At 44.4% G+C, this 12,962-nt stretch overlaps 1 protein-coding gene across 12 annotated transcripts in view; it reads left to right on the top strand.

Moving 5' to 3' along the window:
- The window catches only part of TMCC3 (transmembrane and coiled-coil domain family 3), a 295,326-nt gene that overhangs the window by 250,447 nt on the left and 31,917 nt on the right, over positions 1–12,962 (top strand). Inside the window, exon 1 of one of the 12 annotated variants that reach the window (XM_027593437.2) lies at positions 6,503–6,647. The exons of the other annotated variants lie outside the window; for them this stretch is intronic. Coding sequence (XP_027449238.2) covers positions 6,636–6,647 — 12 coding nt within the window. The 5' untranslated portion in view covers positions 6,503–6,635. Of the gene's footprint in view, positions 1–6,502; positions 6,648–12,962 lie in introns of those variants that run through there. 12 annotated transcript variants of the gene reach the window in all.

A 12,962-nucleotide genomic window follows, 5' to 3' on the forward strand; every position in this document is an offset into this window, starting at 1 on the left:
GAAAACTTGCTGTGCGCATTCCAAGCTGGGGGTTTTGTTTCTCTTGCCGGTTCGGTTCCTTGTTGATAGGTGTGGAGATACTGGTTCCAGGATGAGGTTGTAGTCTCTGCAGGAGACGCCGCGCCTCCCCCTCTCCCACAGCAAGGTGCAGGCTGGTGCTCTAACCGGAAGTGTGTGATTTATTAGAGTCCTTTTTGCTAAAGGTTCTAATATTTGGAGAATAGCGAGACTTTCGAATCCTCCTCATCTGGTTATAAATGTGTAGGGCTGTCTTTACTTTTCTATCAGATGTGCGGTTTTTATATTTCTCCTCATCCTGATATTGAAAGTGGAAAAGCTCCAAGGGGAAGATAGATGTTCTGACATGCCCTCTGGGTTCAAACTTCATTAGTCACAGCCTCCTCATGGTGAATCAGAAACTGCACAGGTACTCATGATAAACATTAATAAGTACTGCTGGTATGAGAGGAAAGAATTAGCTCACCAGGTTTTTGGTGTCCCAGCTATCATTAATCAGGTATCAAGTCCTCAGGGAAATAATTCAACTTCATGGGGCCTTGGTTTCTTTATTTTAAAATGAGTTTGACCTAAATTGGTGAGTCCCAAACCTCCCCATTTTTAAGAATAACTTGGGGCACTGGTTTAACACATGAAACCTCTATTAGAGATTTTGATTCACTAAGTCTGGGGTGGGGCTGGGATAGCAGGGGCCTGAGGTGGTCTTACAATGGGGTGTTCAGGAAATAGCGGACTAGCTTAGGAGTTAATGAAACTGTACTGGGTATAAGAATAGGGCAGAGGTGGGGGGGATAAAGGAGGCTGTCTGATGCACATCGGCAGGTTCGGCCCCTGCACCGTTGGTCAGGCAGGGCCCAGGAATCAGGTGGTTGGTTGCAGCCATAATTTGAAAAACACTGGTCTACGCTATTTGAACTCCCTCCCAGCCCCAAAGATGGCTCTTCCCCATATTGCCCCTGACAACCACAAACGAGCCGGAAGAGTTGGGTTGATGACCGGGCCTGGAGGGTTCTGCATACACCCAGTGCTAATTCCAAACACCGTATCACTTTTTTAAAAAGTTATTTTAGGGACACCTGGGTGGCTCAGCCGGTTAAGCGTCCAACTCTTGATTTCAGCTGAGGTCATGATCTCAGGGTCGTGAGGTTGAGCCCTGCTTTGGGCTCTGTGCTGAGCATAGAGCCTGTTTGAGGTTCTCTCCTTCCCTCTCCCTCTGCTCCTTGTCGCTCATGCTCCCTAAATAAATAAATAAAAGTCTTTTTTAAAAAAAGTTATTTTTTAAAAAAGCTTCGGAGTTGTGTAATAGTGAACACCTTTGTTCACAGAATTTTCTGCTCTATGCTATGTTGTTCCCTTTGGATAAGACATAGTGTTTGCTAAGCGTAGTTACCTCCGGTGTGCACGAGGCAGTACCAGCAACACAGGACTTAGCTGGGGAGCTTGTTCAAAATGTAGAGATTGGGGCACCTTGGTGGCTTGGTTGTTAAGCGTCTCAGGTCATGATCCCTGCATCTGGCTCTCTGCTCAGCGGGAAGCCTTCTTCTCCCTCTCCCACTCCCCCTGCTTGTGTTCCCTCTCTCGCTGTCTCTCTCTCTCTGTCAAAATAAATAAATAAAATCTTTTAAAAAAATATATAGAGATTGGACTCCCAGACCCAGAGATTCAGTAAGTCCTATAAAGGGCCTGGGCTTTAGTCTTTTTTTTTTTTTTTTTTTTAATTTGAGGGTGTGTGTAATTCTTTTTAAGGTTTGACAAAGGGAGGCTTCTCTCTCTTCCCAATATCACCCCAATTTCCAGAGTAAAACTGATCTTAAGTGTAAACACATGTTTAGCACAAGGTTCATGGTTTAATCAAGCCATTTAGATTATAGAAGAGTCTATAACACATATAGCAGGTGCTTGAGGAAAAAACAAACAAACAGATCTGAGACTCTTAAGAGTTCCTGCAGTTGAAAGATGAAATCAGCTGCTAGAGCAAACACATTTTCACGTGTATCTGATCTCTTGAGTTTCTGTTTGTGCCTTGTTTGTTCTGTTTCCTGCTTAACAAAGATTGAATAACATTGTTAAATGAAGAATGTAGCACTTTAAGCCTAAATTATGAAGGTTCACTTTTTTCCTATTAACTAGGTAATTTAAAGAATGCAAGTTTATAGAAAAAAATCCCATAAAGGACATAAGGTGGAAAATGTTCTAACTTACAGTCTTTATACCCACAGATAAAAACTGTTGTTTCTTATGTATCCTTACAGAAATGTCTTGTGCACAAAATGAATCTATCCATTATTTATTTAACCATATACGGTTAAATTTCTAAAAGTGAAATTGTTAGGTCATGGGGAATGTGTCTTTTAAATATGGAAAGAGGGGAACAGAAGGTCTTTCCAAAGTTTTACCAACTTAACTGGTGAAATCTTTTATTTTCAAAAGACTTTCCTACCCCAGGTTATTTTGATCCAGCAGGTGAGCAGCTAACTATCCTTGTCTACTTACACAAAACCTGAGACTTACCCCAGGGCTGCTGGTCTAAGGAATTAATAAAGATATTTCATAAACAAGAAGAATTTAAAAGGTGGCTAAGGGAGGGAGGGAGGGAGAATAGAATGGAGAAAGAGCTTAGTAAAGCAAGCAATTAACCCTGAATTTGCCAGTAGAATTCTTTGGGTCACATGAGGTCACAGAACCTGAATTGGGTTCTGAAGAAAGTACGACAGTCTTGGAGCATAATGTGATAGTGAGAAAATGATGCTCTAGATTATGGTACACTCTTCCCTGAATATGAGCAGCTCCTTTGGCAGATGCGGTAGGACGGCTGTGAGTGAGGCATCGTGGTGATGAGATGCTCTTCGTTATTCATAACCTCTAATGCAAGTCATGGTCTAGTTAGGGGTGTGTGTGTTTCAAAGTAACGTTTAAATTGAAAGAATTCCTTCTCAGTAGTCTACTGACCCAGACTGCGTGCCTCTCCTAGTGTCTGAGAGATACCTAACGCAGATCAGGAACTCTGTGCCCTGGGGCTGCTCAGCTTTGCGGCAGATGCCCTCTTATCTGGCTCCACCTCCTTCATTGTACCTCCTACAGGCAGCGAGCTTCGAGAGGATCTTTGAGACACACAGAAGATGAGGTGAATCGGTTCAGTCTGGGAAGTTCAGGTCTATTCAAGGCAAAGAACTAGGAGACACCCTGGATCTATAGGCCTGTAAGAGTAGAAATCTTAGATTCTGGTTAAGAAGGCGGCCAGGTATATTGTGAATTTAAAGGGAACCATCCAGAGTCCAGACAGTCTGGGAGCGATAGGAACCTCAGGTTAGAGCTGGTGTGTTGACGAGTGGGTACATGCTCTGTCTCGGCACTCAGGGACCAAAGTGCCCTCTCAAACTGGTCATGCTTGAGCCAGACCACATGTGGTCAGGCGGAAGACAGCCAGGAATCAAACAAGTTCTGAAGATAGCTCTGAATTGAATCATGCTCTGTGTTTAATCAAACTTATTAAATGAGCCAACTACTAGAGAGTCTGGGGGTGATTGTCAAGTAATTTTATATTACAAACTTGAGTGAATTATTTTGAGATATTTATGACCGGGACACAGCCATGAAGTGGGTACGCAGAGCTGGGCTGTGGATGAAGGCATGGGTGTCCGAAGCTACCAGGGAAGGACTGGGAAGGAAGGGAGAGGCGATTGTGAATGTGTTTTAGCAAGTAAGTTGGAGATAACAGAAAATGTCCAGTGACCAAGGTATTTTCAGACTAGGACGGCAGCCATATAAAGAGGTAAGACAAATTGGAGCCCAAATTTGAAGGCAAAACCAGAAGAAAAATGAATGAGCTTGGCTATGTGGAATTGAATTCTGTATGCCTTAGTGGGCAGTCTGATTTTTAAATCTTACCTGTAGTTTTAAGATGTTCATTTTAAGAGTTATAAATAGAATAAGCAAAATGAGTCCAGCAGAGAAAATATATTTTTCTTATATAAAAAGTATGGTATTGATTTAACATTTAGTTTAAGGCAAGATCCATTTGCTAGATTTATTTTTAATATTTGTTTAAGACCTTTATTTGAACTGAGCGAGAGGATAGAGGCTATGCAATATTAACTTTGGTAGACACTCTTCCTCTTAAATATTACAGTACAGGTTTATATAAAGAGTAAAGTTCTGTAGACTAGGCTTTATTATAATGACAGTATTCTTGTTTCCAAACCCCAGTGCCCTTCTCTCTTCCATCACACCCCCCCCAACACGGAATTAAATCGATACCACTAAAACCACACAACAGTCTTGAAATCTTTGCATTTGTTACTTAATGTGAAGGGCAGGAAACCCCTGGTTCTCTGACCATTCTGGCCTGATTTTTTTTGAAAACCCTCAGAGGGAGAGGGAGAAGCAGGCTCCCCGCTGAGCCTATCCCAGGACCCTGGGATCATGACCTGAGCCCAAGGCAGATACTTAACCGACTAAGCTACCCAGGCACCCTGGCCTGATTTTTTCATGTGACTTATGGCAATTCACCTATTTGAGAATCTGTTCATACAAGGGAGGTCAAAAGGGATTTAAAGATAAATGACAGCAGGAAAGCTTGTAATCTTTTGCAGGGTTAGTATTTGAATTATTATAACGTGAAGCAGTATACGATCACAAAAGGGCAGGAAAAGATATGAAATACCTCGTGTGTGGTATGACAGCAGTTCCTTTTCTGATTTCATAATTTCTAGGAGGAATTTCCTCAGATGAGGTCAGAGTCTCAAAAAGATTAATTTATTTGCCCAAGGTCGTATAGCTACTAAATGGCAGCGGGGATTTGATCAGATCTGCCTGACCTTTCAAGTCCGTGCACACCCCCTCAGTAAGCTGCCCCCAGGCACTGTGGCGGCGGGCTCCGGTTCTCAGCTCCTTCCTCTCTCTGAGCGCTCATCTGGGCACCTGTAGTTACCTGGGTGTCCCACCGGAACCTCGAATCCATCCACGTCTGGAGCTGAGCCCTCCTCTACCCCCAGTCTCCTCCTCCTGCCTCTCCCCAGTTTTCTGCCTTGTGAATGATCGTGCTGGCCACCAGAAGGCATGAAGGAGAAATGGGGTTCTCCTTGAGGCTCCCTTTTAACCCCACAGCCAGTTGGGGGCGTATCTTTTTGATGCGGCCTCCTTGGTGTACCTCAAGCGCCGTTCTCTCCTTCCCTGCCACTACCCTGTCCAGCCTCCGCTAACTCTGGCCTTCGATTCCTACAGCAGGTGCCAGCGTGTCCCACCGGATGGTTCCCCCAGAGGCACCTGCCTGAGACTGGGGTCTGGTCATCCCACTTCCCTTAGCAGCTGCCACGTGTGGCCCTACTGGGTGAAATCAAACACCCTAGCACGATTTCATGGGAACCCTCAAGGTCTGATCCCTGCCATCTGCTGACCCAGTTCTGCCTTTTTTTTTTTTAAAGATTTTATTTTATTTTATTTTATTTTATTATTTTATTTTATTTTATTTATTTTGTTTATTTTATTTTATATTTTATTTTATTTTATTTTATTTTATTTTATTTTATATTTTATTTGAGAGAGCGAGAATGAGAGAGAGCACATGAGAGGGGGGAGGGCCAGAGGGAGAAGCAGACTCCCCGCCGAGCAGGGAGCCCGATACGGGGCTCGATCCCAGGACTCCAGGATCATGACCTTAGCCGAAGGCAGACGCTTAACCGACTGAACCGCCCTGGCGCCCCTCCAGTTCTGCCTTCTTGACCTTGAGTTGAATCCTCCAAGTCCTTACCTGCTGTCTGGCTGACCAGTTCTCAGAACTCCCTTTACCTGAAGCACCTTCTGAGTGACAAGTCGCTTCCTTCCTGCCTCGCATCACCATGGTCCCTTTCCCCCATTCCTCCTCGCTGCCCCCGGGCTGCCGGACAGCACCAAGTACACTCAGGGCTTTCCTCAGAGGCTGCCATTGTTTCCCTGGCTGCTAGACTGAGGGCGGGGGCCAGGGGGACTGTGCCCCCTCCGACACTAGCACGCCTCGCTGAGCCTGACACGCAGAGGCACCAGTGAGCCTCTGCCTCGTGAATGAGGCCACAGAGGAGTCTCCTGACTCCTCTCACTTCTTCTGAGCCTTTGCCCTTCCCGAGTCGTGGGGGCCATTTCCTGCTCCCTCTGCCATCATTCGTGTTGGTGTTTCCTGTGCTCCGTTCACTGCTTTGCACAGACTCTGCCCAGCCAGAGTTTGTTGAATTGAACCCATTTCCTCATCAGCAAACCAGGAGTGCCAGACTAGGTGTCTTCTGGGGTCTTCTTGCCATCCCAGAGTTGTGGGATAGCAGAACCTCCTTCTAGTCCGCGCCCCGCCCCCCCCACCGCCCACATAGAGAATGTGCATCTTCTGGCAGCACAAAGAGCCCATTTATCCAGGGGTGGGTTGAACACAGTATCTGATTGCTGGCCGTCGTGTTGGTCACGGTGCAGGGCGTGGAGTTTCTCTGAGGCAAACACAGGAATACCCAGAGATATGTGGGCAATATCTCCAGAGCCCGGGGTGAGTCATATGGTAGGTGCTGTTGAAATATCCAGCCTGCCCTGCAGTTTCCAGTGCCTCTCGGGCAGGAAGGTGTGCTGGTTGCCGATCCCGGACTGCTCTCTGATTTGTCATGTGGTGTGCGGTAAGTCTCTCCACCCGCTCTCCTGTTTCAGCCAGCCTCTCCAAATATGAACTGTAGAGCTTGGTGGTCATTCATAGCTTATGAGGTGCTTGAAAGAAATTCAGATGATTTTCGTGCTTGCCCCAAGTGCTCTCTCATCGCCCCGTGGGTTTTTAGGTATTTAAATGGCCTAATCTCATGCACCACCAAAGCCTGTATTGCTAGGTTCTTTAAAAATGGGGATGCAGCGTGTGGAATTTGAGAGACGAGCAAATACCTGGGTTGGAGCGACCAGCTCCTGGCTGGAGGCCGAGCTGGTTCTCCGCCCACTCCCCTGGCAATAGGAAGCTGCCCCGCCTCTAACCAGACTTTGTACTCTCACACCGAGTCTTCTGACAGGTGGATATCCTCAAACCCTCCCTTTCCTGGAAGCTTGGGGCTCCGCAACACAGACTGTGTGCGACAGTGTCAGCCACTGTGTCTCCACCATGAGAAAGACGGGCGTGGTGACTGCCCCCGAGCCGCGGGGCTGGGAGAGGAAGCGCGGGGAAGTGGACATGTGTACCAGCCAGGGCTCCTCCCGCCATCCCGGGACACCGCCCGGGCTGACCGAGCCAGGGCTCCCCATGGGGTGGCGCGTGTTCCATCTCGCCCCCGTTCTGCCCCTGGGAGCTGCCTGATCTCATGGGAAAGTGTGTTCAGTTTGTGACTGTGTGTTTGTGCGCCTGTGCCAATGAAGGTTTCTGAGCATTGCTGCAAAACACATACAATCTTTCATTTCCTGGACATGAAAATACTTGAGCGGGTTTCTTCAAGTAATTTGTCTTCAAGTAATTTGTTTCCAATGAGTTCCGTATCAAAGGTTGATCTAGGACATTGCAAAGGTAGGTTTACTGTTGGTAATGATCCTCAGACTTTAGGAACAAATAATCAGGGATGGAAGAGAGGTGTGGCAAATTGGAAGAGTTTTCTGCTTATCATTTGATTTTTTTTTTGCATCTTGGAGATTAAATTTCTGTTCCTTAAAAAACAATCAGGGGGTCCGTTGTTTAACAACAGAGCATCTTAGTAGCCTCCCAGCGTTGTGAGTGCAGTCGGCGTGTACAGTTTGGGTTGGAATGAAAAGGGGGAAATTGCCACCCAAACCACCGGAGAACTGCTTATAAAACTACTGCTGTCTCCTGTGAGAGGCTGTTCAGAAGGAAGGGGTCTCTTCTTGCCAGCTGCTGGTTGACAAGCTTTTCTGGAGAAGCCTTCTCGATGTGGGCAGCCCCCCCTCCCCCCCCAGCCCCAGCTCTTCCTCCTTCTGGTTCCGGTCCTGCAGCTGGCCCAGGAGGAGTGGGTTGTCTTCGGTGCAAACAAGGGCGGTGTGCAGGCTGCCTGGGGGTTCATCTGTAACCTGGGGGAAACTAGGGGGCTCTCTCTCTATAGATTACATCCTTTACACTCCTGGGTGTGACCCAGAAAGACCAAGTCAGGCCCCACTGTTGGGGGTGGCCCAGAGGCCTTCAAGTCCAGATCACAAGTTAAATAGGTCCTCAAATTTAGACTTTAACATTATTACCCAAGAATTAAGTATAGAGCCAGAGATAGGCTGGTAGGATTAAAAGATAGATGTTATTCATCATTTACCTTAAACACACAAACACACAGAGTTTATTATACTGTGTAACTTATTCCATGGTTTTTATGTTTAAATGTTTGTAAATTGTGAGCTATTACACATAAAAGATATTTCATTTAAAAAATAACATGAAACACTCCTGCACCTAAAACCCAGGGTAAGCAATTGAACTTGACCCTATGACTTTTTCCCTGATTGCATGCCCCCCCATCACAAGCTTCCCCTCCTCCAAGAGGTCACGCTGTCCTAAGGTATGTGTTAACCATTCTCTTATGTGATTTCACCACCTATGTGTTTTTACCTAAATAAGAGTTTGTGTGTGATCGTTAGAAAGTGGAATTCATACTTCATGTGGTTTTCTTTGAATTGTTTGTTTTAAAAAGATTTATTTATTTTAATTCTTGTAGCTATGGTTCATCTCATTCCACTCACAAATGCACCCAGTGTATATATCTTCATTCTATTGCCTGTAGACCTTTGGATTATTTCTGGGTTGTGGTGGTGGTTTTCTGTTGTGAACATTGCTGCTATGAATATGTTTAATACACTTTCTTAACATGGGCACTTGTTCCTAGAAATGAGATTTCTGGGTCTCTAGAGTGTGTGCCAAAGAATATTTAATGTGTTAAGAATTCACTAAATGTAAACATTTTAAATATATCTTGTAATCTGATTTCAGCATTTCTTTGTTTAAAATCCTAGAACCATCAAAAAATGTTTTTACATTGAAGTAGTCCTATCCTTTTTTGGCTCCTGAGAAACTTTAACCTTAAGGAGATAGCCTTAGTGTTTTTTGTAGTTGTTACAGAAACCATTTTTGAAGGGTAAAACCAGACTTTAAAACCTGAGAATCACAAATAAAAGAGTCTAGCCCTCAGGAGTCACATGATCTATATGCCAACAATCACCAGAGAGCCAGTCTTTCTGTGGCACTCTTTGGCTTAGCATCCTGAATACTTGGGCCAGTTATTCTGCTTTTATTTACTTATTTATTTATTTAGATTTTATTTGTGTGTGAGAGAGAGAGCACAAGCAGGGAGAGTGGCAGGCAGGGAGAGAAGCAGGCTCCCCACTGAGCAGGGAGCCCGATGCCGGGCTCAATCCCAGGACCCTGGGATCATGACCTGAGCCAAAGGCAGCCATTCAACCGACTGAGCCACCCATGTGCCCCAGTTTTGCTAATTTAAAAAAAATATGTTATTTTTGCTATTATTAGTAAAGTCATAGGGCCTAAGAGGAGATAAGGAAGTTTCTTGAGTGTGCTAATGAAATTTTAAAAGTATTTGCTTATTAGTCTCACTTTGCAGGTACAAGCCCTGGGAACTTTGTTAAAGATCTGAAAATAACAAAGTGAGTAAAAACAAACTCTACCAAAAAAGAATATAAAACAAAATGTATCTCTGTCCCCAGATTCCCAACCCTGTTCTCCAGAGGTAACTACCATTCACAGTTCCTAAGATATCATTCTAGGAATTTCCATACAAGTAGAGTACACTTTATATTAAACCCCAACACTATACCTCTTTTAAAGCACAAATGAATGTGTAGAGACATAGCTCTCCATCTTGCTTTTCTCCCTTAACAGTTCAGCTTGGATAGCTTTCCATGGTAGCCCATTCACATTCACCTCCATTTTAGTGGCTGCATTTTTTTCCATTGTACTAGAATTTTCTTAGGTGGCTCCACATTGATATCTGTGTTGATTCCAGAACTGGAAATAGATGATGGTGGTGGTGATGCAAGGAGATTGTCCTGTTAGGAGCAGCAAAGAATAGGAAAAAGAGGCAAAGACCTGTCAATACTGGATATCACTTCTGTTCTTTAAATCTCCTCTGATTTTTTTTTGCCTATTGTTGTTCTTTGGAGAACTGTATGGAAACTCAAAAGGGCTAGGTTCTTTTTCCTCCTTGCCCTTCCTTCCTTTTGGTGGTCATGGTGATGGAAGAGGTTGTGGTATTTAAGTTTCTGAGGGAAAGGAATGTATTTATTATGAGTTCCTGCCTAAAGGACTGGGGGACTCGAGCAATGTTCTCTCCCACCTCTAGTGCAATCAGCACTGGCTTATAATGGGAGTGTTATACTCAATTAGCAAGCATTTTTTTAAGATTTCATTTATTTGAGAGTGTGCAAGCAGGGGGAGGGGCATAGGGAGGGAGAGAATCTGAAGCAGACTCCCCTCTGAGTGCAGAGCCTGACGTGGGGCTCAGTGGAAAGACCTTGGAGATCATGACCTGAGTCAAAACCAAGAGTCAGATGCTCATCCAACTGAGCCGCCCAGGTGCCCCCCGATTAGCAAACTTTTCTTATGATAATTCATCTGTTTGGATATTGAGGGGTCTCACTGTACAGAGCTTATCATTGGTTTAATATTTCTCTAACAGTATTCTTTGCGAACATTTAGCTGCCTGTGCAAGCACCCTTTCTTTCTATTTCTCTCTGGCTGCCTGAGTCAGCTCCTGCAGTAGAGGCTGGAAATGTCAGATCCTTCTTCACAGACTCCTTGCAACTAATGCATGGACATATGACTCAGTCCTGACCAAAGGGACCTAAGGGGAAATCTGCTGGGGAGTTTCTGGAAAATGTTTTCCTCCCTAATAAAATGTGAAAGAAAAAGCAGTACACTTGTCTGTCACCAGAAATTGTCTACATGTGATTCTTAGAACCACAGTATCCCTTTCACCTCTGTGAGGAAATAAGCAGGCGTCCTAGGGGATAGTGGAAGGAAAAAATGGAAAGAGCTTGGGTCTTTGATAACATATTTAAGCCACCAAAATTAGCCCTTTCATCTGATCTTTTTAGTTTGTGAACTCAGAAGGGCCCTTATTATTGAACTTCTTTTGTTCAGTTACTGAAGTTACCATCCCTGATAGGGATTTCACCCATAGGAAATAATATCAAAGTAGAAAACAACTCTATTATAAGACAGCTGAGTGCCTACTGTGTTCAAAAGACATTGTGAGGCTCCAGGACTGCAAAAAAGGGGGGAAAAGAATGAGTAATAATATGAGGCAGTAAAGGATTTATTGCTGCAGGAAGGAACTCAGAGCAGCGGGAGTTCTGAGTGAGCACGGATTTCTAGGCTGGAGGTGATAGGAAGCGACTTTGTGTGGAAATGTTAACATGAGCCAGACGGAGGGAACCCCATGGTTTTGGTAGGTAAAAAGTTGGGGATGGCAGTTGAGGAAGCCTGAGGGTTTGGAACAAACACAGGCTGTGGGCCCAGACCTGAGTTGGAACTCTGGCTCATCACTGGCTGGTTTGTGACCTTGTTAAAGTCCTTGACTTCCTTGCTACTCATCATGAGAGACTAAACATAACCTGTAGCATTGGAGACAAACTGTCTGATACCTGTCCTGCTGAGAGGCAGGCACCAAGTAGATGGTAGAGTTGGAAGGAAGGGGTGCTGAGACCATGCGTGGGGGGAGCGTGTGAGGAAAGAGGAGATGTTCCGGTAGAAACAATGTGGGCATGTCTTTTTTGATCGGGTCAAAGTTGGTCTAGGTAATAGAGTTCAAATACGAGGGACAGGTTTGGGTCAAGACATGGAGGGCCTTGATTTCCAGTGAAGTGGATTTAGACCACATCCTGTAGACAACCTGTGTGCTGCCATGGGGAGGGGCAGCCTGAGGCCATGAGATGCTGTAGGAAGTGGTTGCAGTGGTCCAGGGGTATGGCAGGTATCAAGTGTTGGAGAGAAGGGAAGGGTCAGGAGTTGGAGAGAATATCAAGAAAGAAAGAGAATTGAGTGCTGTGAGGCAAGGGGGGAGGGAGGAATTAGCAAGGAGTCCTAAAGACTGAATGCCTGTCAGTTGCTTAGTGTGAAATTCAAAGTAGACTTGAAACACTTTCAGATAATCATATCCCCAGGTTGGGATAAGAATACTTGGCAAGGTTTATTGAGATTTTTGATGAAAGATGTTATGTAAGTGGAAAATAAATGACGGTGCCCAAATCTGCCTGTTGTTTAATTTTGCCTAATTATGTTTGTCACTTTCCCACTGTTTATAAAGTTTTGTTCCTTTGAAAAATGTGTCTGTTAATAAGATAAACATACCCTTGCCTCTGATGAGATATGATTGAATACTTTGAGTCAGTCCTATAGTATGAAGTGTGTATTCACTGATTGTTGACTACATGTTTATCGAGGATGAAAAGCAGTTGAGCATTTTTTCTGTGACACAGGGATTGTGGTACTTACAGATACATATTTACGATGCTTTATTAATAGAACACCAGTCATAACAACATCTAAATGAACGACATCAGAAGCATCATCAAGTATAGAAATCAAAGACATTTCGGTTCATCAAATTCAGGGTAGTATCTTGAGCTGAATGAGGTTTCATAATAGTCTCAGTTAGTGAATCTTGAACAGATAGTTCTTTAACATTTTGAAATGCTGAATAAGGTAGGTGGACTCAGTTGAATTAATAAAGTAAACCACATTGGAATACTTTTACATCGTTAGCAGCCCTTGGAGTCTTAGTAAGGCCATCAGCTTCCCCAATGTTAGGCAAAAAGAAAACTCCATCATTCATATATCTTAGGGAACCAAGCACGAGTGAAGCCTCTTAAAGGAAGTCTTCCGACTGAGCAATAAAGTAAGTTTTCCAGCTGTAATTCTGCACATAGGCAGTTCTGTAGTGAGCTCATAACAGGTGTCCTGAGAGTTCTTGTGGTCTCATTGGGAAGTTAGGGCTCTTGGCCAGGTA

Source organism: Zalophus californianus, chromosome 9 (genome assembly GCF_009762305.2).
Source record: "Zalophus californianus isolate mZalCal1 chromosome 9, mZalCal1.pri.v2, whole genome shotgun sequence".
In the NCBI taxonomy this organism is placed as follows: domain Eukaryota; kingdom Metazoa; phylum Chordata; class Mammalia; order Carnivora; family Otariidae; genus Zalophus; species Zalophus californianus.